Raw genomic sequence first — 26,905 nt, forward strand, 5'->3', positions numbered from 1 at the left:
GGCCTCAAGCCTCTTATCTGTCAATAACTAAATTACCAGTTCCCTTAAGCTAAAATTAGTCTACTGGGAATCAAAAAAGAACTGGGGTTTAATATTGGTGTCCATAGAAATGTGGTAAGAATTTATTTTTTCTCCAGTACCTATCCAAGGAAATTAAAAATGTTTCAATTTGTCTTTATACTTCCCTTATGCAAAATGCTAATAGCCTTACTGTGGTCCCATAACGGTGATAGGAAAAAACACACATTATTTTGAGTATTTAATTTACATTAGATGGTAAATGAAAAAAAAAGACACTGAAAATATTAAAATCTGAACATATTTGAGAAGTAGCATCAGGAGAACACTAAAAGCTTTGGAGACAGGCTGAATGGAGAGGCAGCAAGGGGCAGTACTGAATGCTCTGTATCAGTTTTCTTACATGTAAATTGAGGATAATAACATTACCTAGTGTATTGAATTGTTTTGAGGATTAATTATAATAACGGCCGGGCGAGGTGGCTCACGCCTGTAATCCCAGCACTTTGGGAGGCCGAGGCAGGCAGATCACAAGGTCAGGAGATTGAGACCATCCTGGCTAACATGGTGAAAACCTGTCTCTACTAAACAAAACACAAAAAATTAGCTGGGCATGGTGGTGGGCACCTGTAGTCCCAGCTACTCAGGAAGCTGAGGCAGGAGAATGGCGTGAACCCGGGAGGCGGAGCTTGCAGTGAGCCGAGATCGCACCACTGCACTCCAGCCTGGGCGACAGAGCGAGACTCTGTCTCAAAAAAAAAAAAAAAAAATTATAATGACATATGTTTGTTCAAAGTAAAAGAACAGAGAACAATATACCATGCAAACAAACAAAAAAGCGCAGGGTGGTTCTATTAAAATCAGAGTTGACATTATGATAAAAAATATTACCAGGGATAATGAAGAACATTACATTACAATAAAGGGGTCAATTGAAGAAGACCTAGCAATCCTAAATGTATATGCACTAAATGTATATGCACTAAATCCTAAATGTATATGCACTAAAAACAGAGCTTGAAGTAAAACACTTATAGAACTGAAAGGAGAAATATATAAATCTACAGTTGTAGTTGTATATATCAACTCTTTTTTTTTTTTGGTAACTAATAGAACACATAGAAAATTAGAAAGGACATAGAAGACAACCAACATGATCTATTTATTTATAGAGAACTCCATGTAACAGCAGCAGAGTACATATTCTTTTCAAGTGCAAATGGAATGTGCAAATGGAACATTCACCAAGATAGACCATATTCCAGGCCATACAAATCTCCTTAAACTTAACCGAATTGAGATAAAATAATACAATGTATGTTCTCTGGCCAAAAGAAAATAGAAATAGAAATTAATTACAGAAAGATATATTAAAAATCTCCAAATATTAAAAAACTAAACACTATGCTTTTAATAAAATATGAGTCAAAGAAGATACCATAGTTAAAAATTATAAAATGTTTTGAATGAAACCAAATGAAAACAAAACCTATGAGGATTTGTGAGTGTGACCCAAACAGCACTTGGTTGGAAAGTTATAACATTAAATGCATATATTCAAAAAGAAGAAAGATCTCACATTAAGGATCCAAGCTTCAATCTTAACATACTAGAAAAAAAAAGTGCAAATTAAGGCTAAAGTAGGCATAAAGAAGAAAGTAATAAAAATAAGAGATGAAATCAATAAGATAGCAGAAAAAAAAGAAAAAAATGGAATGCAACACTACTTCTTTGCAAAGATCAATACAACTGATAAACTTGTAGCCAGACTGACAGAAAAGAGAGAGACAGAGAGAAAGATAACATACGAATATTAGGAATAAAATCAGGGACATCATTACATTTCCTACAAATACTTAAAAAAAAGAAATATTATGAATTTTTTTCAATATATTTGAAAACAGATGAACTTTGCAAATTCCTTTGAAGTCACAAACTACCAGAGTTTACTCAAGAAGAGATAGAAAATCTGAATAGCCTAATAAAATCCATAAAAGTCACAGTGAAAAATTTTTCTGCAAAGAAACCCCAGGTTGCTGGGTGTGGTGGCTCATGCCTGTAATCCCAGCAACTCCAGAGGCTGAGGTGGGAGTATTGCTTCAGCCCAGGAGCTCGAGGTTGCAGTGAGCTACGATTGCGTCACTGTACTCCAGTCTAGGTGACAGAGGACGATCCTGTCTCTAAAATAAAGAATAATAAACAAACAAATGAAAAACCAACAAAGAAAACTCCAGGCCCAGACAGTTTGGTGAAACCTACCAAACATTTGATTTAAAGAAAAAATGCTAATTCTCCACAAACTCTTGCACTCTTCCAGAAAATAAAAAAGGAGAGATCATGTCCCAACTCACTTTATGGGACCAGCATTACTCTAATGAAGACCTTAAAAAAAAAAAAGACAAGAAAACAAAATTCTAATATTTCTCATAAACAAAGATGCAAAAATTCTTAACAGAGTATTTTTTTTCCTTCTAATCAATGGAATCCGAAGTATTACAGAATTAAATTCAGTGATATATAAAAAGTAATAGATCATGTCCAAGTGAGTTTATTCTAGGAATTTACATTTAGTTTAAAAATTTTAAATCCATCAAAATAATACACCACATCAACAGATGAAAAATTGACCATCTCAATTGGTGCATAAGATATATGTATGCATTTTTTTCATGTTACTTTTTGCTTTTTTTTTTTTTTTTTTTTTTTTTGAGACGGAGTCTTTCTCTGTTCCCTAGGCTGGAGTGCAGTGGCGCGATCTCGGCTCACTGCAACCTCCGCCTCCCGGGTTCACGCCATTCTCCCGCCTCAGCCTCCCAAGTAGCTGGGACTACAGGCACCCGCCAACACGCCCGGCTAATTTTTTGTATTTTTAGTAGAGACGAGGTTTCACTGTGTTAGCCAGGATGGTCTCGATCTCCTGACCTCGTGATCCGCCCGCCTCGGCCTCCCAAAGTGCTGGGATTACAGGCTTGAGCCACCGCGCCCGGCCCGCTTTTTTTTTTTAAATTAACTTTTATTTTACATTCAGGGGTACACGTGCAGGTTTGTTACATAGGTAAACTTGTGTCATGGCGGTTTGTTGTACAGATTATTTCATCACCCAGTTATTAAGCCTTGTACCCATTAGTTATTTTTCCCGATCCTCTCCCTCCTCCTACCCTCCACCCTCTAACAGGCCCCAGTTTGTGTTTTGCCCCTCTATGTTTCCATGTGTTCTCATCATTTAGCTCCCACTTACAAGTGAGAGCTACAACTGTATTTGGTTTTCTGTTCCTGCGTTAGTTTGCTAAGGATAATAGCCTCTAGCTCCACCCATGTCCCTGCAAAGGACATGATCTCATTCTTTTATATGGCTGCATAGTGTTCCATGGTGTATATGTACCACATTTTCTCTACCCAGTCTATCTTTGATGGGCATTTAGGTTGATATAATGTCTTCTTTGCTATTGTGAATAGTGCTGCAATGAATATACACATGTATGTGTCTTTATAATAGAATGATTTATATTCCTTTGAGTGTATGTCCAGTAATGGGATTGCTGGGTCCAATGGTATTTCTGTTTTTAGATCTTTGAGGAATCATCACACTGTCTTCCACAATGGTTGAACTAATTTACACTCCCACCAACAGCGTATGCTTTTTTCATTTAGCTGTTTTTTAATTTTAAATTTATTTTAATCAATGAAAACATTTAAAATAGTATTACTAGACATAAAAAGGCGGTGCCCTGTCCCTTTTAATTTTTGCTTTCTTGAAAATCATTACAGCCGGGCACAGTTACTCACACCTGTAATCCTAGTACTTTGGGAGGCCAAGGCCGGGGGGATTGTCTGAGCTCAGGAGTTCAAGACCAGCCTGGGCAACGTGGCAAAACCTCATCTCTACTAAAAATACAAAAAATTAGCCAGGTGTGATGGCATGCGCCTGCAGTCCCAGCTACTCGGGTGGCTGAGGCACGAGAATCACTTGAACCCAGAAGGTGGAGGTTGCAGTGAGCGAAGACTGCCCCGCTACACTCCAGTCTGGGCCACAGAGCAAGACTCAGTCTAAAAAAAGACAAAAAAACCATTACAATCGTTTTCAATTTTTAGCTGTTTTGTTGTTGTTTTTGCTTTTGCTTTTTTATTTACCTTTATGTTCATAGATAACATGTTTACTAACGTTTTTTAAAAAATTATTTTTCTTTTCTTTTTTTGTTTTGCAGTGGAGTTTAGTTTTGCTCTTGTTGCCCAGGCTTGAGTGCAGTGGCGCAGTCTTGGCTCACTGCAACCTCTGCCTCCGGATTCAAGGGATTCTCTCCTGACTCAGCCTCCTGAGTAGCTGGGATTACGGGGCCTGCCACCACACCCAGCTTATTTTAAAATTTTATCTATTTATTTATTATTTATTTTTGAGATGGAGTCTCACTCCGTTGCCCAGGCTAGGGTGCAGTGGTGCAATCTCTGCTCACTGCAACATTTGCCTCCCAGGTTCAAGCGATTCTTCTGCCTCAGCCTCCTGAGTAGCTGGGATTACAGGTGCTCACCACCATGCCTGGCTAATTTTTTTTTATTTTTTATTTTTTAGTAGAGATGGGGTTTCACCACCTTGGCCAGGCTGGTCTAGAACTCCTGACCTCATGTGATCCACCCGCCTCAGCCTCCCCAAGTGCTGGGGTTACAGGCGTGAGCCACCATGCACTGCCATTTTTTAATTTTAGACATTATTAATTGGTTTTCTACTAAGGAAGATGAGGATTTTGTTCTTTTCCTCAAACTCTCTCTCTCACACACACATTCAGATACATGCTTCTCCATGTCTCACACGTTCCCTAAAAAGGGTATGTTTTCATGTGATAAATAATTGTGTTTATGTTATTATGTGACAGCTCATTATTTTCAGCTAAGCCACATAGTGGCTTACATTACTTGTTCAACTAGTTGTATATTCTATTTAGTATTGTTCAGTGTTAGTGTTTTGCTTCTGTTGTTTCTTAGGATCCAACCACTAATTTATCCTCAAATTGTACCTATGACTGAAAAATCTTTTCTGAATAGCCTCACACATCAGATATTCATTTTTGTTTTCTTTCTCTGGGGGGGATACCCTTTCTTTTATCTTCTTGATCCAGTTTGGACTGGTTGTTTTCTAGGAATTTTGAACAATTGCCATTTTGAATTTCTATTCACCATTATCCCAGATTATTTCTTTCTTTTCTCTCTCTCTTTTTTTTTTTTTTTTTTCTGACGGAGTCTTGCTCTGTTGCCAGGCTGGAGTGCAGTGGTGTGATCTCGGCTCACTGCAACCTCCGCCTCTAGGTTCAAGTGATTCTCCTGCCTCAGCCTCCCAAGTAAGTGGGACTACAGGCGCCCACCACCATGCTAGGCTAATTTTTGTATTTTTAGTAGAGACAGGGTTTCACCATGTTGGCCAGGATGGTCTTGATCTCTTGACCTTTTAATCCGCCCTCCTCGGCCTCCCAAACTGCAGGAGCCACCGTGCGCAGCCTCTCTTTTTCTTTTCTTTTATGCTTTTCCTCCTTTGCTTTTATGTTGGCTCTCTCTTTCTCTGCTGTCCTGGTGGGTTTATTTATTTAAAATTTCATAACTGTCATTTTATAGGTACAGTCGTCTCTCTGTGTCTGCAGGGCATTGGTTCCAGGACCTAACTGCAGTCCTGCCTCTGGCAGATACCAAAATCCCTAGAACTCAAGTTCCTTTTTTTTTTTTTTTTTTTGGAGACGGAGTCTCGCTCTGTCTCCCAGGCTGGAGTGCAGTGGCGCAATCTCGGCTCACTGCAAGCTCCGCCTCCCGGGTTCATGCCATTCTCCCGCCTCAGCCTCTCCGAGTAGCTGGGACTACAGGCGCCCGCCACCACGCCTGGCTAATTTTTTTGTATTTTTAGTAGAGATGGGGTTTCACCGTGGTCTCGATCTCCTGAACTCGTGATCCGCCCGCCTCGGCCTCCCAAAGTGCTGGGATTACAAGCGTGAGCCACCGTGCCCGGCCTCAAGTTCCTTATATAAAATGGCATAGTATTTGCATATAACCCAGTTACGTCCTTCCAATATACTTTAACTCATCTCTAGATTACTTATAATATCAAATACAGTGTAAAATGCTGTACAAATAGTTGTTCTACTGTACTTAAAAATTTGTATTTTTTATTGTTATATTGTTATTCTTTTTTTCTATTTTCTCTTGTTAAACACACTTTTAACCTCTGAGTTATTTATTTATTTTTTTCTGAGTATTTTTCGTCCATGGTTGGTTGAATCTGCAAATGTGAAATCCATGACACAGAAGGCAGACTGTATTTGGGGTAGAAGTCGAGATAAAAATGTGAATTTTAACAAAAATGAAAAAAAAGAAGAAAAAAGAAACAAAACAAAAAGAATAAGAAAAAACAAACAACAAAAACAACAACAAAAAAATAAAAATATGTGGATTTAATATGCCATGTAACTGGACCAAATTTGTTAACTTTTCTTGTTTTTTTAATGATCGAGGGTGTATAATACTTAGGGGTTGGGCCTGCCTGTCTTCTCTCCCTCCCTCCCTTTCCAGAGAGATGGAGGGGCAGAGTAGGATCCCTGAGACACCCTCCATGATAGCTTGTTAATTTTTCATAGATTTCGTTTGAAATGCCCTAGAAAGTTGTCCCTATGACTCATGCTTAAAATACTTAATCTTTCATATGACGTTTGGTAAATAAGGATGAGCTCATGGGAGATTTAGGTATAAGGTAAATTTTGCTTTTCAAATCAATCTGAATAGCTGATTCTCTGATATAAAAGTATAAGATGTCCAGTTGTCCTCTTTGTACACGGTGAGCCTTTTTTGTTTTATATTTTCCTTGTATCACAAAAATTTACTTAGGACATTGTAAAATAACGTAGTGAGATAGTAATGTTCTATGTTAGCATGGTGTCTTTTATCCAGAAGGTTTGCCAAGTACTTTGTAACTTGAAGGAGAGATTGTTTTGTTCTTAATTTAAAAGCACCTCATTCTGAGATGAAATATTATTATTTTATGAGGCACAGCTGTACCAAATAATATTTTAATGAAAGAAGCATTCTTTTATGGAACTATGAGAATCAGATGAGTATTGCTGGCAAATATAATTCACTATGCTCTTTGAGTTTCTTGTAGGATGGCATCTAAATTTTGTCGGACAACTTATTGGATTTCCTACTTTGAGTTATGGAGAAGTGCCATCATTTAATTATCAATAACATGTTTCATAGCATTCCATACCTGAAATTAGCATCTACAAACTAACTCAAATAGGGAGTTTCATGAAGACTGCCCAAAAGTTAGAGGCACAAATAAATGAAAGATTTTGACATAAAAGTTATTGTAATATTTATTATATTTATAGTTTCCAAAGTAATAGGAATTCCAAGATTGTGCCAAGAATATTCTGAAAAATGAATAGGATGCTAACAGGTATTTTCACTCCTCATAGTCATTCATATAGATTAACAGGGAAATAGATTTAAGAACACTGTAAAGATTGTATTTACCTGGACAGTAAATCTTGGTAGACATAACTTTTCATCTTTAGTAAGATATTCAAAATAGTTATTTCATATACATATTACAAACTTTTACAAATCCCAAGTTAATCCCAGTAACACAGAGCCAAGTAAGGTAGCAACACCAGATATTCTATTTTGTAGACTACTATTTCATTTCTAAATATAGCAACACTGCTTATTTGGCAGTCAGACTTCGGGCAACCCAACCTAACCATGCAGCTGAGACTCTAAACATAAATTAGAAAGGCCCCTGAGTGGTCACAATCGATGTCAAAAAAGCCAGAACTTTATTGAGGTAGAGACATGCCAGCCCTCACATTTAGCAGATATTCCATTCCACAACTGTTTATAAAAACGGAAAGGCTGCTATCATTAAGCACATTAACAGCAGAGTCTGCCTTAGTTTAGCAAGATTTCCAAAAACGAACAAACAAACTTGTTTTGCTGTTAACTGCTATCCAATGCGAAAGTGATTCTTGTTGAACTTAACTTTTTTATTTTTTATTTTTTTGAGACGGAGTTTCACTCCTTTCGCCCAGGCTGGAGTGCAATGGCACGATCTCGGCTCACTGCAACCTCCGCCTCCTGGATTCAAGTGATTCTCCTGCCTCAGCCTCCCGAATAGCTGGGATTACACGCTCCCGCTGCCATGCCTGGCTAATTTTGTATTTTTAGTAGAGACAGGATTTCTCTAAGTTGGGCAGGCTGGTCTCGAACTCCCAACCTCAGGTGATCCACCTTCCTCAGCCTCCCAAAGTGCTGGGATTACAGGCATGAGCCACTGCTCCCGGCCGTACTTAACTTTTTTCAACTATACTGAATTTTTCTTGGGTCAAATAAGACCGCCAACTCACATCAACTTAACAGCCAGCATGAATTGAAAAGCTCAAGGTCATGTTAGAAATCTTTCAAAACTCATAGGTTAGGAAATAGAATGATAATGCCTTACATAATTGATGGCAAATTTATTCACTCAACAAACGTTGTATTGGGTGCATACTATGTGCTCGGTGCTGTTCTACTGAAGAGGTTACATTTTAAACAAAATCCTTGACCTCGTGAAACTTATATTCTAGCAGAAGGAGGCAGAAAATAAGCATAATAAATTAATAAATGATATCGGGTGTGAAGTTCTTAAGTATTATGGCAGGGTAGAGGGAGATAGATTAAGCTCTGGGGGTGGGAATGTGCTTGGTATGTTTGAGAAACTGTGAGAAGGCCCATTTCCTGGGCAGAGTGATGGGGAGGCAATCCAGTCAGTGAGGTGAGAGGGCATGCCGTCGTGTACACCGTTTGTTTGTTTGTTTTTGAGACAGAGTCTCTGTCACCTAGGCTGAAGTGCAGTGGCCGATCTCTGCTCACTGCAAACTCTGTCTCCCAGGTTCAAATGATTCTCCTGCCTCAGCCTCCTGAGTAGTTGGGACTACAGGAATGTGCTACCACGGCCCGGCTAATTTTTGTATTTTTAGTAGAGATGAGGTTTCACCATATTGGCTGGGCTGGTCTCGAACTCCTGACCTCGAGTGATCTGCCTGCCTTGGCCTTCCAAAGTGCTGGGATTACGGGCGTGAGCCACCACACCTGGCTGATCATGTACACTTTGTAGGCCATTGTCAAGATGCTTTTACTTGGAGTGTGATGATGGAGAGGTCATGGGGCTGTGGGGGTTGAGATGTCTGAGATACTTCGGAAGGATCACTATGGCTGTGTTATGAATGGAGAAGAGATGATAAGGAATCTAGGGTGGAAAGAAGAACACAGTTGGCAGGCAACTGTAGTAATTCAGATGAGGTTTATAAAGCTTCCAAACATATTAAGTATTTTATTATAAACATAAGTCTCTACATCTATGCTGATATTGAAAGTAATGACCACACATTCTTAATTCTTATACAAGGCATGAGATTCTTTTTTTTTTTTACTTTATTTATTTATTTTTTGAGACAGGGTCTTGTTCTGTCACCCAGGCTGGAGTGCAGTGGCAAGATCTCTGCTCACTGCAACCTCCAACCTTCCAGGTTCAAGCGATTCTTGTGTCTCAGCCTCCCAAGTAGCTGGGACTACAAGCACCCGCCACCACACTGGCTATTTTTTTGTATTTTTAGTAGAGATGGGGTTTCGCCATGTTGGCCAGGCTGGTTGCGAGCTCCTGACTTCAAGTGATCCGCCTGCCTCGGCCTCCCAAAAGTGCTGAGATGACAGGCGTGAGCCACCGTGCCTGACCAGCATGAGATTATTTTTATTTTTTATTATTTTTTTGAGACGGAGTCTCCCTCTATCACCCTGGATGGAGTGCAATGACGCGATCTCTGCTCACTGCAACCTCTGCCTCCCAGGTTCAAGTGATTCTCCTGCCTCAGCCTCCTGAGTAGCTGGGAATACAGGCACCCGCCACCACACCCAGCTAATTTTTGCATTTTTAGTAGAGATGGAATTTCACCAAGTTGTTCAGGCTGTTCTCGAACTGACCTCAGGTGATCCGCCCACCTTGGCCTTCCAAAGTGCTGGGATTCAGGCAAAAGCCACCATGCCAGGCTATGAGATTCTTATACAAGTGTGTCTGCCCCACAAATGGCACTTTTCCATGGAAGCTACCCATGCCCAGACCTTGCATCAGCTCAACTGTTTTGGACAAAGTGACCTTGTCCTTTCCCTCCTTCCAGCCTTTCATTGGTTGGCTAGAGAGGGAACTGGACTCCAGCACAGTCAGCCATGGCATGCTAGTTCTTCAGGAGTGGGCCTGGGAATAAAGGTTCCATCTAAATATTTTTGTGCTGATTCAACCAGATTCTTCTCAGGGATTTATCTAAGAAGAATGAAAAGAAAACTGGTTGATAACAGTAAGAGAAGGGGTCAGACAGGAGCAGATATGTTAACGGTAGAATGTTAGAGTAAGAAAAATTCATAAAGTCCTGCTTCTCAGGTCCCTAGGGAAGCTTAAAAATCTGAATGGCCTTCTAGTTTCTGGCTGTATGAGGCCGATTCTAAGTGATTCCTGCTTTCCCTGAGTTCCACGTATGTGTTAACTTATTTTGCTATCCTTCCTCATGTTACACTACTTTGAATAAACTGAATACATCTCTATTCCTTACATATAAAGAGCCCCACAGAAATTACAACCACTTGTGTAACAGTCTTCTTGCATTAGTAATCATCTATCAATGATTTTAGTCTATCACACATTGGGAAAGATTTTCACTGTCTACATCATTAATGTGTAGTGGAGAACACAGAATTTGAAGCTAGCCTGCTTGAGTTCAAATGCCAGCTCCATCCCTTACCAGTTTTGTTATCTTGGGCAAAGAATTTAACTCGTCTTTCTGTTTCCATATCTACTTTTTTTTAAAAAAAGAGATAACATACTACTTAGAGTTGTTGAGAAGATTAAATGAGTGAATACTGAAAGCTCTCAGACAGTGCCTGGTGCATAATAAAGACTCGAGAGGCATCATCATCCAGTAACGAAACAAGCCATTATTTCTAGATGATTAACAAATTCTCTGGGTGACTACTATTATGAGTTGGTTAACTGCTATTAGTTAGGACAGTGGTATTTTTTGTTTAATCACTTAGATTCCTTCAAAATAATTAGATAATTCCCATACCCTATTGGCATGTTTCATAAAGGTCTCATGAGACTTTTTTTTTTTTTTTTTGGTGACAGCTGACCATTTAGTAGAAACGAGCCTTTACACAGCTTTGTGTAACAACTAGAAATGGCTATGTTTTCTTTCTCCCTACCCCCAAGCCTATTCCTTTAGGCATGAAGGTAACCGTCCTCAGCCGCCTCCCATTTCTCCTCATTCCACCTGGAAACCCTGACTGAAGAACGAAGAAGTCCTACAAAGAGGTCTCAAGTACCAATCAGCAGCCATTTGATGATGGCAGGTAGGTCTGATGCTAAAAAGAGTTTGTGTCCAGCAGAGCCCAATTCCACAGGAATCCAAGCTCCAAGGCTGGTAGGCAGCAGGTGCTGGGGACAAGCTCACTGCTGACAGTCGGTCTGGAGGATCTCATGGTGATGCAGACCCTGGACTGCATTGTCATAGATGGTGTTCACACTGGTGCAAAGGTGAGAGGTGACAATATGCTAGCAGCCCTCACTTGCTCTCGGCGCCTCCTTGGCCTTGGCGTCTGCTCTGGCCACGCTGGAGGAGCCCTTCAGCCTGCCGCTGCACTGTGGGAGCCCCTTTCTGGGCTGGTCAAGGCCGGAGCCCGCTCTCTCTGCTTGCAGGGAGGTGTGCAGGGAGAGGCGCGGGCAGGAACCGGGGCTGTGTGCTTGCGGGCCAGCGCCAGTTCCGAGTGGGCGTGGGCTCAGCAGGCCCCGCACTCGGAGCGGCCTGCCAGTGCCACTGGCCCCGGGCGATGAGGGGCTTAGCATCTGGGCCAGCAGCTGCAGAGGGGGCGCTGGGTCCCCCAGCACTACCGGCCCGCCCACGCCGCGCTCGAATTCTCACCAGGCCTCAGCCACCTCCACGCCGGGCAGGGCTCAGGACCTGCAGCCTGCTATGCCCGAGCCCCCACGTGGTGGGCTCTTGCGCGGCCAGAGCCTCCCTGACGGGTGCTACTCCCTGCTCTGCAGCGCCCAGTCCCATCGACCGCCCAAGGGTCGAGGAGTGCAGGTGCACGGTGAGGGACTGGTGGGCAGCTCCACCCGTGGCCGTGGCGTGGGATCCACTAGGTGAAGCCAGCTGGGCTCCTGAGTTGGGTGGGGACTTGGAGGACTTTTATGTCTAGCTGGAGGATTGCATATGCACCAATCAGCACTCTGTATCTAGCTAATCTGGTGGGGACTTGGAGAACTTTTATGTCTAGCTAAAGGATTGTAAATGCACCAATCAGCACTCTGTGTCTAGCTCAAGGTTTGTAAACACACCAATCAGCACCCTGTGTCTAGCTCAAGGTTTGTAAACACACCAATCAGTGCCCTGTGTCTAGCTCAAGGTTTGTAAACACACCAATCAGTGCTCTATGTCTAGCTAATCTAGTGGGGACTTGGAGAACTTTTACGTCTAGCTGGAGGATTGTAAATGCACCAATCAGCACTCTGTGTCTGGCTCAGGGATTGTAAATGCACCAATCAGCACCCTGTCAAAATGGACCAATCAGGTTTCTGTAAAATGGACCAATCAGCTCTCTGTAAAATGGACCTATCAGCAGGATGTGGGTGGGGCCAGATAAGGGAATAAAAGCAGGCTGCCCAAGCCAGCAGCAGCAACCTGCTCAGGTCCCGTTCTGTGCTGTGGAAGTTTTGTTCTTTTTCTTTTTGCCATAAATCTTGCTGCTGTTCACTCTTTGAGTCTGTGTGGTCTTTATGAGCTGTAACACTCAGTGTGAAGGTTTGCAGCTTCACTCCTGAAGCCAGCGAGACCACAAATGAACCCACTGGGAGGGACGAACAACTCCAGATGCGCTGTCTTTAAGAGCTGTAACACTCACCGCGAAGGTCTGCAGCTTCACTCCTTAAGTCAGTGAGACCACAAACCCACCAGAAGGAAGAAACTCCAGACGCGTCTGAACATCTGAAGGCACAAACTCCGGACACATCATCTTTAAGAACTGTTAACACTCACTGAGAGGGTCCGCGACTTCATTCTTGAAGTCAGCGAGACCAAGAACCCATTATTCCGGACACAAAGGGGCTGCTGCTGTAGCTCTGTCACCCAACAAGCCACCAGCCCTCCTGCCGCACAAGACAGCAGCAGCTGCAGCAGCAGCTTCAGCACAGCCCAGAAATGAGTGTGCTTCCGGGGGAGTGGCTTGCCGGGGCAGGATTCGGACTTAGATTTCGGGGCCTAATTTGTTTCCTTCCTAAGTTTCATCTTCTCCTGCTTGGCTGCTTTGAGGGCATCATACTCCTTTCTCCGGCACTCTTTCTCTTCTGCCTTCTCCCACTTCCACAGTTTCCTCTCCTGAGCTTCCTTAGCTCGCTGCTTTGCCTCATGCTTCTCCTCTGCCTGTAGTTCTACTCCCAGCCCCGCTGCCTCTCCCCCTCGTGGTCTGCGAGCACGGCCTTCATGTGCTGTGATGCCTTGTTTGCATGCTGTTTCCCTGGCTTCTCACCCAACCAGTCACCTGCCACCTTGGCCAGGCCGGGATCCAGAGGTTAACCTTCAGGTCCAACCACTTCAGGTTCTTCAGCTGAGCAAAGCTGACAAGGTGACCAGCCTGTTATTGAGGAGAGCCAGGTGCTGGAGGTTGACCAAACAGCCCAAGTCCGCTGGCAGGTGCTGCGGCTTGTTCTATGGTCCAGCTTTGCCAGGTGTGTGAGGCCACAGAAATCTGACGGGAGAATAGTCATTATTTATTTTTTTGAGACGGGGTTTCACTCTTGTTGCCCAGGGTGGAGTGCAATGCGCAATCTCGGCTCACCGCAACCTCCGCCTCCCAGATTCGAGCAAGTCTCCTGCCTCAGCCTCCCGAGTAGCTGGAATTACAGGCACGTGCCACCATGCCTGGCTAATTTGTTTAGTATTTTAGTAGAGACTGGGTTTCTCCATGTTAGTCAGGCTGGTCTTGAACTTCTGACCTCAGGTGATCCGTCCGCCTCAGCCTTCCAAAGTGCTGGGATTACAGGTGTGAGCCACTGCGCCCGGCAGAATAATCATTTATTACAAGACAGATCCACTGTGGTGGTCTTTGGAAGGGCAGCCAGCTCCTTGACTGGGTCTTCATTCAGGTCGCTGAGGCTCAGGTCCTGTTAGTGGCTATCCAGCTGGTGGCGCAGGTTTCTGCCTCGCTACCTGCCTTGGTCATGGTGATGGTCAGCTGAAGGACCTGGCTCCAGGGTTCCGACGGGCAGGGGAAAGGAGCTGAAAGGCTGCTGGTCAGTTCAGCGGGCCCCCACCCAACCCACCACGCCTGAGCCCTCCGTCGCCGCTGGTGCCTACACCTTGTTAATTGCAGAGAAACATATCTAGGGAAAGGAGAAACAGGCAGTCATAGCTGCAGAGTGCCTGCTCTATACAGGAAGGAAATTGGTACTGGAGAAGGTGATACTATTGTAGAAAAACCAGGTTCTCGACACACGATCAGGAAAGTTTAGGCACACAGACACATTGTAGGGTTTAGTCGGTGAAGAGAAAAAAGGAAAGAGGAATTCTCAGCAAAGTGAGAAAGAGTCCTGATAGCAGGTTTCCCGCCTCACAGATGGAATGCCAAGTCACCACACAGGAACTGAGGAGGCCAGGCTCCTCCACCTACACATGGCCTGAACTTCATGAGGCTCCACCCCGTCCTCCCAGGACATAGGTGGGCATTATGCAGGGAGAAACAGTCGGGAAAGGGCGGGCTTCATCCGGGACCAGCAGTCTGGTTTTAGGCTTGAAGGCAGCCAGGGTTTCCCCAGGGACCCTTGGCTGTCTGCTGTCCCTATCAATACTGACATCCAAAAAAACTCAGAACTTACAAGTAGAATCGGAGCTCCATGAGGACTTAGAAGACTGTTTTAGTGGTGGAAGAACCTATGTTTGTCTTTTTAAAACAGATACCAGCACCTGGAATATAGTAGACAATAAATATTTTTTGAATGAATGTTGAATAAATGAAAAATAAGCACAATGAACAAAAAGGCAGAGATTTCAAAGCTAGAAGAGATGTATAAATGAAGGGCTATAGAAACATAAAAGAATGGATAATAAATTCTGACCACATTGGAAAATGTGTATATAGAGAGAAGATTCGATATTTGAGTTGGACCTTAAAGAAGAGTAGAGCTTTGACAAATGGTGCAGTGGGGTGGGACTTAGAAATTTTCTACCAGAGGGAATTCCAAAGAATTAGAGATGTGAACATGCCTATTTAGTCTGGGAAAGAAAATAGATTGGGGGAATTAGAATTGAGAAGAGGTGGAGGACAAGAGTGGTTGGAAGGCAGTGGCAGGAGATGTGCCTGGAAAGACTGTTTGGAACAAGAATGTAAAATGACCTCTTGTGCCATACTTCAGACTTTATCCTACAGGCATGAAATTTTAAAGAAGTTTTTTTTTTTTTTTTTTTTTTTTTTAAGACAGAATCACACTCTGTCGCCCAGGCTGGAGTGCAGTGGCACAATCTGGGATCACTGCAACCTCCACCTCCCAGTAGCTGGGATTATGGGCTCACACCACCACGCCCAGCTAATTTTTGTATTTTTTGTAGAGACAGAGTTTCACCATGTAGGTCAGGCTGGTCTCAGACTCTTGACCTCAAGTGATCCACCCACCCTGGCCTCCCAAAGTGCTGGGATTACAGGCGTGAGCCACTGCGCCTGGCCCAAAAATAGTTTCTTTTGAATTATATACATATATACTCATACTGTGTAAGCAATGCCAAATAGTCTTTAGTACAATGTAGACCTAATGAACTGTGAGATTTCAAAAAGTAATTTTCATGGCAGTGTGGACAGAAACTAGAGTAGGGAGAGAGACTAGATTTGGTGGGGATGAGTGGGTTATTGTACTTTTTTTTTTTTTTTTTCAAGACAGTCTCACTCTGTCACCCAGGCTGGAGTGCAGTGGTGTGATCTCGACTCACTGCAACCTCTGCCTCCGGAGTTCAAGGGATTCTCCTGCCTCAGCCTCCTGAGTAGCTGGGATTACAGGTGCCCACCACCACACCTGGCTCATTTTTGTATTTTTAGTAGAGACGGGGTTTCACTATGTTGGCTAGGCTGGTCTCGAACTCCTGACCTCAAATCTGCCTGCCTCGGCCTCCTAAAGTGCTGGGATTACAGGCATGAACCAACACGCCCAGCCTGTACTAAATTCTTATGAGAGGAAAAATGCTTTTAGGATTTCTGGAATTTCAACAAATACATTTTGACTCCAGCAATCATTATAGAATCCTGCTATGGCTTGTACAATTAACAGGGCTTTGAGTTCCTTTTCTTCACTAGAGTCAGTTCAAGAAACATTTATTAAGGCCAGCACCGTGGCCCATCCTGGGCGAGAGAGTGAGACTGTCTGAAAAAAACAAAACAAAACAAAACAAAACCAGGAAGAAAGAAATATTTATTAGGATCCTGGTATGCATTGTGTACTGTGGGGAGTGCAAAGCAATAGAGAGCAAGAAGCTCCAGTCTGCAGGGAGACATGTATCAGGCTCAGTCACGAAGAATGAGATAGCAAATGTTCAGATCTCCGACAATTTGGCGAAAAAAAAAATGGTATTTTGGTGCAGTTCCTTTCCTTCCCTTTCCCTTTCCTCTCTTTCTCTCTCCCTCCTTCCTTCCTTCTTTCTTTCTCCTTTCTTTCTTTCTCCTTCTTTCCTCCCTGCCTTCCCCTCCCCTCCTCTTCCCTTCCCCTTCCTTCCCCTCCCCTCCTCTTCCCTTCCCCTTCCTTCCCCTCCCCTCCCCTCCCCTCCCTTCCCCTCCCCTCCCCTCCCCTCCCTTCCCCTCCCCTCCCCTCCCCTCCCCTCCCTTCCCCTCCCCTCCCCTCCCCTCCCTTCCCCTCCCCTCCCCTCTCCTTCCCTCTCCTTCCCTTCCCCTCCCTTCCCTTTTCTTTCTTTCTTCTTTTATGACAGAGCCTTGCTCTGTTGCCCAGTCTGGAGTGCAGTGGTGCGATCTTGGCTCACTGCAACCTCCATCTCCTGGGTTCAAGCGATTCTCCTGCCTCAGCCTCCTGAGTAGCTGGGATTACAGGTGCATACCACCATGCCCAGCTATTTTTTTTGTATTTTTGGTAGAGATGGGGTTTCACCATTTAGCTCAGGCTGGTCTCAAACTCCTGAACTAAAGCAATCCACCTGCCTTGGCCTCCCAAAGTGTTGGGATTACAGGTGTGAGCCACTCTGCCCAGCCTCTAAGAATATCTTTTTATTCTTCAAAATTCTGTGGAATTCTTGGGTGTCCAAACCCAATGAATGTGTTCTGAATCTGGGACAATTCACTCTCTGCCTTTGTGTTAATTCTGAGCCTTGCTGTCTGGGGAATGGTGGCAATTGCCTTCTTGTTTTCAAGGACAGGCAGGGTTCTATGAAGGCAATGTAGGAGGGTAAACATGTAGCAAAGCTGGGGGTGGAGGGTTCCTGGTCACCACAGCCACAGTACTTGCAAATGAAGTGAACCCATTCATTTATTTTGAAAACAGTTGGTTTTGAGGTAATGTGTTGTTAATAACCAATGCTATATGATTGTTTTAGAAAAGAAACATTTTGGCCAGGCGCGGTGGCTCATGCCTATAATCCCAGCACTTTAAGAGGTGAGGCGGGTGGATCACCTGAGGTCAGGAGATTGAAACCAGGCTGGCCAGCATGGTGAAAACCCGTCTCTATAAAAATACAAAAATTAGCTGGGCATGGTGGTGGTGCCTGTAATCTCCACTACTCAGGAGGCTGAGGCACGAGAATTACTTGAACCAGGAGGTGGAGGTTGCAGTGAGCCGAGATCATGCCACTGCACTCCAGCCTGGGCAACAGAGGAAGACTCCATCTCAAGATACAAAAACAAAAAAGTTATTAAAAATTGCCACAGGTTTAATCAATGTACTTAACGAAAAATTATCCATTTAATCAATGTACTTAATGGGACTACTGAGGAAAAAATAAAGTTTGGGGCTGGGCGCGGTGGCTCACGCCTGTAATCCCAGCACTTTGGGAGGCCAAGGCGGGCAGATCACCTGAGGTCAGGAGTTCAAGAACAGCCTAACCAACATGGCGAAACCCCATCTCTACTAAAAATGCAAAGTTAGCTGGTCATGGTGGCACATGCCTGTAATCCCACCTACTCAGGAGGCTGAGGCGGGAGAATTGCTTGAACCCAGGAGGTGGAGGTTGCAGTGAGCCGAGATTGCACTCTAGGCTGGGCAACAAGAGCAAAACTCTGTCTTAAAAAAAAAAAAGTTTGGAATAAGATTGGATTTGTGGATAAGAAAGGCTGAAATAAGAGTCTGAGAACTGTGAAGAGATGAAGGTTAGAGCCAAGGATCTGAAATAGTTGGGGGTTCTTGCTGATCACAGTGAAGGCTTTTGCTGGCTACAGCTTTTAAAGTGAGTTGCCCAAATCTGTAGACGATCCTACTACAGGAGTATGGCGTGAGTATCTATATATCTGCTTTGGCCCGCCTAGATTGAAGGCCTGTAGGAACACTCTGAGTGTGTTCAATCTAGGCAGGCCGAAACAGATATATAGATACTCACTCCATACTCATTTCCTCACCACCACTGGCTGGAGCTTCACCTGGCCAAAAACCTTTCTTGATTTTAACAGAAAGCAGAGCCATGAGGGAGATATGCATGAATATATGTGTGCGTATGGGATTGAGTAGGAAGCTGTAGAACAGGTGGAAGGGAGGGGCAAGCAGAAAACTGGGTCCTTTGTTAACAGCTTCAGGATCCTCTAAGCATATTATTTCCTAGGGACCATCCTATTCCTTTATCTATCCATCCATCTATCCATTATTTATCCCTCATCCACTCACCAATCCATCCAATGGATATACCAGCAATTGTTTTGAGTCCCTACTATGTGCTAAGCATTGTCTTAGGCTTGGAGCTACAGTAGTGAATACAATAAAGTCCCTGCTCTCATAAAGTTTACAGTTTAGTAGAGAGACAGAAGTACATAGTGTTTCATTTGCTAATAAAAGCTCTGAAGAAAAATAAAGTGATATAAGGAAAAAAGACACTGAAGATGGTGGTAGGGTTACTTTACATGAGGTGGTCAGCAATGTTCTTCCAGGGAATGTGACATTTGAACTTAAAGTAAGGTGTGAACTTTGTGGGTTTTGGAGGAAAATGCACCAGTCAAGGATTTAAAAAAACACAAAAAAGAGCAGTATGGCTGGAGCAGAGTGAGCCAGAGGACAGAGATTAGTGACGAAGTCAGGAAGTAGGAATAGTGATTTTTCTTTTTTTTTTTAATTAGGATCATGACTCAAATAAATACTTTTTTATACTATAATCACATACATATTCTTAAAACTGAAAGAAAAGATTCATGAAACATTTACTATTTTTATTTGCTATGCATTCTAATATTTTTTATTCAATTCAATATTAAATATTCAAATCAATTTGATTTTATTTTTAAGAAGATACTGAGTGTGACCCACTAAATAAATTTCATGACCCATAAATGAGCCGTGATTCATGGTTTGGAAAATTCTGATAAGGCTTTGTTGACCTGGTAAGATTTGGATTTTATTGAAAATAAAATAAGGAATTATTAGATATTTTTAAGCAGAGAAGTCACATGATCTGACATATTTTAAAAGAATTATTTCATCTGTTGTATGGCTAACAGACCTTGTGGGTGAGTGGGTGAGGGGCAAAGGTGGAAGCTGGGAGATGCATCCGTTCAGTTCTTTCTGTAACTTTACTTATCACCATTAGTATTCATCAAACATCTTTTATCACATGTGTTAAAGATACGAAAATAACAACCAACTTTTATATAGAAGCTTTATAGTTTGTCTTAAAATGGATTAACACACGCAAAACTTGACAGAATTAGTGCTCAGTAAACTTCAATTTTCTGTATCCTTAAGCTTTAATGGAATCTTCTCTTTGGCTGAACAAGGTTGATCTGAAAAGAGTTCAGTTTCTCTGTAAATCTCATTTTGTTGTCCAATCTTGGTTGGCCTCAGGCTGTGTTCCTTTGATGCCACACTTATCTTCTTGTATCTGCACCTGCGCAGCCAATGTCCTCTGATTCAGATGGCATCTCCCTGGTGGGTCAGGGCTTTCTGTCCTTGATAAAATGGCTCGAGGCACATGATAATTTTGTTATTGCTGCTGATAGCAGAGAAACCCTTAATTGTGTACCTCTTGCTCCTGAATACATGTAGCTAATGAATGCGAAAACTGCTTTTTTAGGGAGAAAAGTGTCTTTGGCAAAGAAGAGATAACAGGGAGAAGCTCTTATGGAAGGAACTCCTTTAACCCAGAGGGTGATTGATATTTTCTGTTTCTTTCTCGTGATGTACCTTTCCTCTTTCTTCACTGTGCTTTGTTTTCCTGAGAGGCTGACTTCTATAAACTGTCCCAAAAGCTCCCTTCCCCTCTGGTTTCAGGTGGGGCTTGGCCAATGGGAGGCATCTGTGGAGATCTGATCATGAGAAGGGAATGGGTTTTGGGTATTTACTGCTCCAGCTTCCTTTTTGTTGGGTTGCCACTCATTAGTTTTGTCTCTCTGCTAAAGGTCACAACTTTCTTTCTTTTTTTTTTTTTTTTTCTGAATTTTTAGTAGAGATGGGGTTTCACCATGTTGGCCAGGCTGTTCTCGAACTCCTGACCTCAGGTGATCTGACGGCTTTGGCCTCACAAAGTGCTGAGATTACAGACGTGAGCCACCGCATCTGGCCCAAAGGTCACAGCTTCTTTTTTTTCTTTTTTTGAGATGGAGTCTTGCTCTGTTGCTTAGTCTAGAGTGCAGTGGCATGATCTCGGCTCACTGCAACCTCCATCTCCCGGTTCAAGCAATTCTCCTGCCTCAGCCTCCAGAGTAGCTAGGATCACAGGCGCCCACCATCATGCCTGGCTAATTTTTTGTATTTTTAGTAGGGACGGGGTTTCACCATGTTGGCCAGGCTGGGCTCGGACTTCTGACCTCAGGTGATCTGCCCACCTCGGCCTCCCAAAATGCTGGGATTACAGACGTGAGCCACTGCGCCCGGCCAGGTCACAACTTCTGAGGGGGCAGCCCTCTGTGACAACTACAGCTTTTCTCGGTGGATTCTAATAACTCTCTCTGACCTTTCAGACTAAGGCATGGTAATCACTCCTAGTTGTTCTTTGTCCCAGGGAGCTGCACCGACCTTTCTCTCAACACTGCCTACTCCTTTGTAAAAAAATGTTTTATTGAACTCTCCTCATTTGTTCCATTTGGTACCTGCTAGTCCCATGACTGGATACACAGAGGTTCCTCCACAGGGAGAGCTGAATGGGAAAGTATATGACTTTTTTACTCAAAATACTTAAAGCTGTTTAAATATCAGAGACAATTTTATCTTAAAGTAGCAGAAAAGGGGATTCTCAAATTAGTCTATCTGTTCGTCTATGGCCATCAACACATGAATACTCATGGTCTATATGCACTTATTCTAAGCAGAACTGGTAGAATTATTTTGAAGAGATAGTGTTTTATATTAAGCCTTAAATGTCTGTGTGTATATCTACAACTAGGCAGAAGTTCCTTATAAAATTATTTCAACTGGCAAAAGTAGTAGTTGGATGTGATTGAATAAGAGACTTCTAGTTATGAGACACATTGAATACTAGTTCACTGTGAATCACAGATATTCACTGAGAAAGATTACTGGTTACAGGCAGTATGCAATCATATTTAGAGCACAGATTTTGGAGTGAGACTTCCTGGGTTCAAATCCTGCCTCTGCTATTTATTAGTTGGGAGACTTTAGGCAACTTGGTATCTCTGTGCTTCAGTGTCCCTGTCTTAAAAGAAGAAAAATAGAAGTAATTAACATAGTATAGCTATAAGAAATAAATGAATTAATTCATCTAAAGCCCTTAAGATATTGTCTGTTGCTAAGTATTTAATTACTCTATTTGTATTATCCTGAAAGTAGACAGGAAGTTTCTGGGACAGAGGCTGATTATTATCATTATTTAAAGCAATAATTTTATTTGTTATTTACCACTCCCCCAACTTTTCCCCTTCTGTGATGATAAAAGAGCCAGATGGACAGGCTTGTACGTGGGGGTGTTTGGGTTTTACCATAGGAGAGAAGCCCTAGAAATACGAATCTTGAAGCTTATAAAGGAAAGAGATGTCCCTTCATTATTGGAGAAAGGGAGAGATACTTTTGCTCCTTACAATAAAGAAGTTCTGTTTGGGAATAGAAGGGTAAAGGGCATAGATTTTTATCTTTTAAAATGTAAGTACCCCTCTCCAAGGGAAGATAAGACAAATGTCTTTAGGTTTACAACTCCTGGAATGTCATTATGGCTTTGGGTCTCATCTTTTCCTAGAAGTGTAAACACATACCTCTGGGGAGGTAAATCTTTTACTATCTATTCAGTAATCTTTTGGGTTTAAGGCTGTTCTTTAACCTAAGTCCGAGTAAAATTTTTCTAGAAAACTCTGTGAAGTAAAATTTATTTCTTTTTCTTTTTCTTTTTTTTTTTTTTGAGACGGAGTTTCACTCTGTCACCCAGGCTCCAGTGCAGTGGTGCGATCTTGGCTCACTGAAAGCTCCGCCTCCCAGGTTCACACTGTTCTCCTGCCTCAGCCTCCCGAGTAGCTGGGACTACAGGCGCCCACCACCACGCCCGGCTAATTTTTTTGTATTTTTAGTAGAGTCAGGGTTTCACTATGTTAGCCAGGATGGTCTCGATCTCCTGATCTGGTGATCCACCCTCCTCTGCCTCCTATAGTGCTGGGATTACAGGCGTGAGCCACCACACACAGCCTAGAAAAATTTATTTCTGACACCTGACACATAGCACCCCTATATAAATGTTAGTTATCAGGACCTTGTGAATGAACAGAAGGCATGGAAATCAGAAATTGCAGGTAACTTTTGAGGTTTATTTCTATCTAGGAGTTGGTTGATAAACTTACTGGCTTTCTCTGTGCTACATTAATGCTGTTTCTTTTCTTTCGTTCTTTTTTTTTTTTGAGATAGAGTCTTGCTCTGTCACCCAGGCTGGAGTGCAGTGGCATGATCTTCACTCACTGCAACCTCTGCCTCCTGGGTTCCAGCGATTCTCCTGCCTCAGCCTCCTGAGTAGCTGGGACCATAGGTGCCAACCACCATGCCCAGCTAATTTCTGCATTTTTTTTTTCAGTAGAGTCGGGTTTATACCATGTTGGGCTGGCTGGTCTTAAAGTCCTGACCTCAAGTGATTCACCTGCCTCAGCCCCCCAAAGTGTTGGGATTACAGGAGTGAGCCACTGCACCTGGCCAATGCTGTTTCTTAATGAAATTCAAAACTTCTGAAAGTTTGTTGCAGAATCCAAGATAATTTACAGTCATAATAATCATGAATGTAAGATGTTACATTTAGTTAGTTAAAGTTAATCACTTAAATGATCTAATTTAAAACTTTTGGCAATTTCATAAGAAAGATACTTAATATCTGTATTTTACAGAATGGAAAAATAAAGCTCATGCAGATTAAGTAATTTGCCAAGGTCATACAACTAGTAAGTGGTAAAGCTAGAATTCCACTTCATGTTTATATGACTTCAAAACTCATGCTCTTAACTGCTGCAGTTGGAAGCAGAATTTGTTTCTTCAATGGGAAACTCGTAGAAGTTCTCCATTCTCTCTGCTGATAGATGTCAACATCTGGGGATCAGAGGTACTGTGAAATACAATGCTCTTTCTCTCCTGCCTGGCCCCAACCAACACTCAGGTTTTGGCTTTGTGTACTGAACCCAGTCAGGTACATTGGCCAAGGCTTGGCTTTGAACGGCCTGAATTTGAAGTCAGAAAACCTGTCTTTACTTTCTAGTTCTACTACTTAATAATTTGGTGACTCAAGGCAAGGTGGTTATTGTCTCTCAACTTCTGATTATGAATCTGTAAAATGGGAATGAAAATGCTGGGGTTGCCTTACTCACAGGGCTCACAGGGTTATTTGTGAAGATCAAATGGGATAATGTATATCAAAGCACTTCATAGACTACAAAGTTTTTAGAAGGTATTATTTCTAGTGAGTAAGGTATTATTTACTCACTAGTAGACATATTTTGCCAGGCACTGAGTTAGTTGAAGGCAATAACAAAATGAATAATACATGATCATTCAGGTTGCTTTTTAAACGGCTCTTAATTATAAATCATATGTGGTAGACAATGTTAAGGCACCCACTGAATATCCATATCTTTAACCTAATCATACATTTGTTCAGGATGGCAATGTGCCTGACCTCAGGCAGTGGATCATAATTTGTTCACGTTGACATGGCTCCCCTGTTGTCTGATTTTCTAACTCCTTTGCAGTTAAAATTCTATATGTATTTGTTGGACTCTTGGCAGGGAACACAATTTCACTCTGATGATAAATTTAAACGACTTTAGGCTGGATGCAGTGGTTCATGCCTGTAATCCCAACACTTTCGGAGGCCGTGGCAGGCAAATCACTTGAGGTCAGGAGTTTGAGACCAGCCTAGCCACATGGTAAAATCCCATCTCTACTAAAAATACAACAATTGACCAGGTGTGGTGGTGCGTGCCTGTAATCCCAGCCACTCAGGAGTCTGAGGCAGAAGAATTGCTTGAACCAATGAGATGGAGGTTGCAGTGAGCCAAGATTGTACCACTTCACTCCAGCTTGAGAGACAGAGCGAGACTCCATCTAAAATAAAATAAAATAAGATTTTAATGATGAATCCACTTATGGAGATGTGGCAGGGTTAAAGATATCAATGAAGTACCCAGAGACCAGCTGTTCCCACCCCAAAGCCTGACAAAGCAAGAGATGGAAGGTTACCAGAGCCCGGAGAGGCTGGAGCTTTGGAGAAGGGTGTCTAGAAGAAGCTGTAGTGATGGAGGACATGACCAGTCCCAGAATTCTGCTGAAATGGGACAATGGGAAGGAACAAGGAATAAATTCCCTGATTTCACTCAACACACACCCTCCAATCTTTTTTCACGTCTCTTGTTTGACCTGACCAGAAGCCATAAGGCTTGTGGCTAGCCATAAGCCATCTGACATCGTTCTGATCAATAAGATGTAGGGAGAAGTCTGTTGTAGGCATTTCTGGGAAATTTTGGCTTTCCTGTTGAAAGATGTCAGGTACGGATGAACAGTTCCCTTTATTCCTCCTTTCCTTCTGTCCATGAATGAGGATGTGATGACCTGAACAGCAACTATATTGCAATCATGAGGTAATAGGCGTGAAGGCAAAGGACAACATGCCAAGTGTGTTGGAGCAGAATGAGAGGAGGAGCGGCGCTCCACGCCAGCCCGCGCCCCGCATGGCTGCCGCCGGGGCCAGACCTGTGGAGCTGGGCTTCGCCGAGTCCGGCGTGGCGACTGCGCAGCGAGCAGTTCCCCAGCAAGGTGGGCGGGCGGCCGGCGTGGCTGAGCGCGGCCGGGCTGCCGAGGCCCCGGGCCCTGGCCTGCGAGCTGTGCGGCCGCCCGCTCTCCTTCCTGCTGCAGGTATACGCGCCGCTGCCCGGCCGCACGGACGCCTTCCACCGCTGCATCTTCCTCTTCTGCTGCCGCGAGCAGCCGTGCTGTGCCGGCCTGCGAGTTTTTAGGAATCAACCAACCAGGAAAAACGATTTTTACTCATATGAGCCACCTTCTGAGAATCCTCCCCCAGAAACAGGAGAATCAGTGTGTCTCCAGCTGAAGTCTGGTGCTCATCTCTGCAGGGTTTGTGGCTGTTTAGGCCCCAAAACGTGCTCCAGATGCCACAAAGCATATTACTGCAGCAAGAAGCATCAGACCCTAGACTGGAGACTGGGACATAAGCAGGCTTGTGCACAACCAGATCATCTGGACCATATAATTCCAGACCACAACTTCCTTTTTCCAGAATTTGAAATTGTAATAGAAACAGAAGATGAGATTATGCCTGAGGTTGTGGAAAAGGAAGATTACTCAGAGATTATAGGGAGCACGGGTGAAGCACTTGAGGAAGAACTGGATTCTATGGCAAAACATGAATCCAGGGAAGATAAAATTTTTCAGAAGTTTAAAACTCAGCCCTTGAACCAGAACAGATTCTTAGATATGGCAGAGGTATTGCCCCCATCTGGATTTCTGGTGAAAATATTCCTCAAGAAAAGGATATTCCAGATTGCCCCTGTGGTGTCAAGAGACTATTGGAATTCCAGGTCGTGCCTCAGCTCCCAAACTACCTGAAGGCTGACAGACTGGGCAAGAGCATTGACTGGGGCATCCTGGCTGTCTTCATCTGTGCTGAGAGCTGCAGCTTGGGTACTGGCTATACAGAAGAATTTGTGTGGAAGCAGGGTGTAACAGATACACCATAAAGGCATCTTAAAGCCTTGAAAAATGTTAATAATCTTTTATACCTTGCAATTCCATTTCTGGGATTTTATCCTAAGGAAATACTTATACCAAAAATAGAGGTGCAGAGATGTTGAGGGATTGCTTACACAGTGTCTACTTATTAGTGAAACAAAAGTGTCCAGTGACAGGGAATTAAATAAATTTTGGTACATCCACAGTGGAAGGCTACACAGTCTTAATTATAACACCTATGTTGACAACAGACATACCATTATAGGTGGTATTCATGGTATGATCCTATTCTTGTAAAAATATTTGTATGTGTGCACAGCAATCTGCAAAGATGTACACGTAGTGCACTGGTTACCAGCGAATGGTGTGACTAACTAAAATGGTCTTTCTACTTATATGTACATTTCTTTTTATAATAAAAATGGGTTATGTGCCTAAAAAAAAAAAAAGAATGATAGGAGGAACGTAGGTCTCTAGCAGCCTTGT

General features: G+C 43.0%; 1 protein-coding gene and 1 pseudogene across 1 annotated transcript; one reads left to right on the top strand and one right to left on the bottom strand.

Annotated features, from left to right (window-relative positions):
- Window positions 1–11,402: 11,402 nt before the first annotated feature.
- On the bottom strand, window positions 11,403–25,181 carry LOC129462094 (leucine-rich repeat-containing protein 59-like; annotated as a pseudogene).
- A 220-nt stretch (window positions 25,182–25,401) lies between these two features.
- On the top strand, window positions 25,402–26,624 carry LOC129462821 (programmed cell death protein 2-like). The gene is given in 3 exon segments (XM_055243218.1): window positions 25,402–25,445; window positions 25,447–26,135; window positions 26,138–26,624. Coding segments are annotated over 3 exon segments (1,023 nt in total). The 3' UTR covers window positions 26,428–26,624.
- Window positions 26,625–26,905: the final 281 nt, after the last annotated feature.

This window comes from Symphalangus syndactylus, chromosome 2 (assembly GCF_028878055.3).
Source record: "Symphalangus syndactylus isolate Jambi chromosome 2, NHGRI_mSymSyn1-v2.1_pri, whole genome shotgun sequence".
In the NCBI taxonomy this organism is placed as follows: domain Eukaryota; kingdom Metazoa; phylum Chordata; class Mammalia; order Primates; family Hylobatidae; genus Symphalangus; species Symphalangus syndactylus.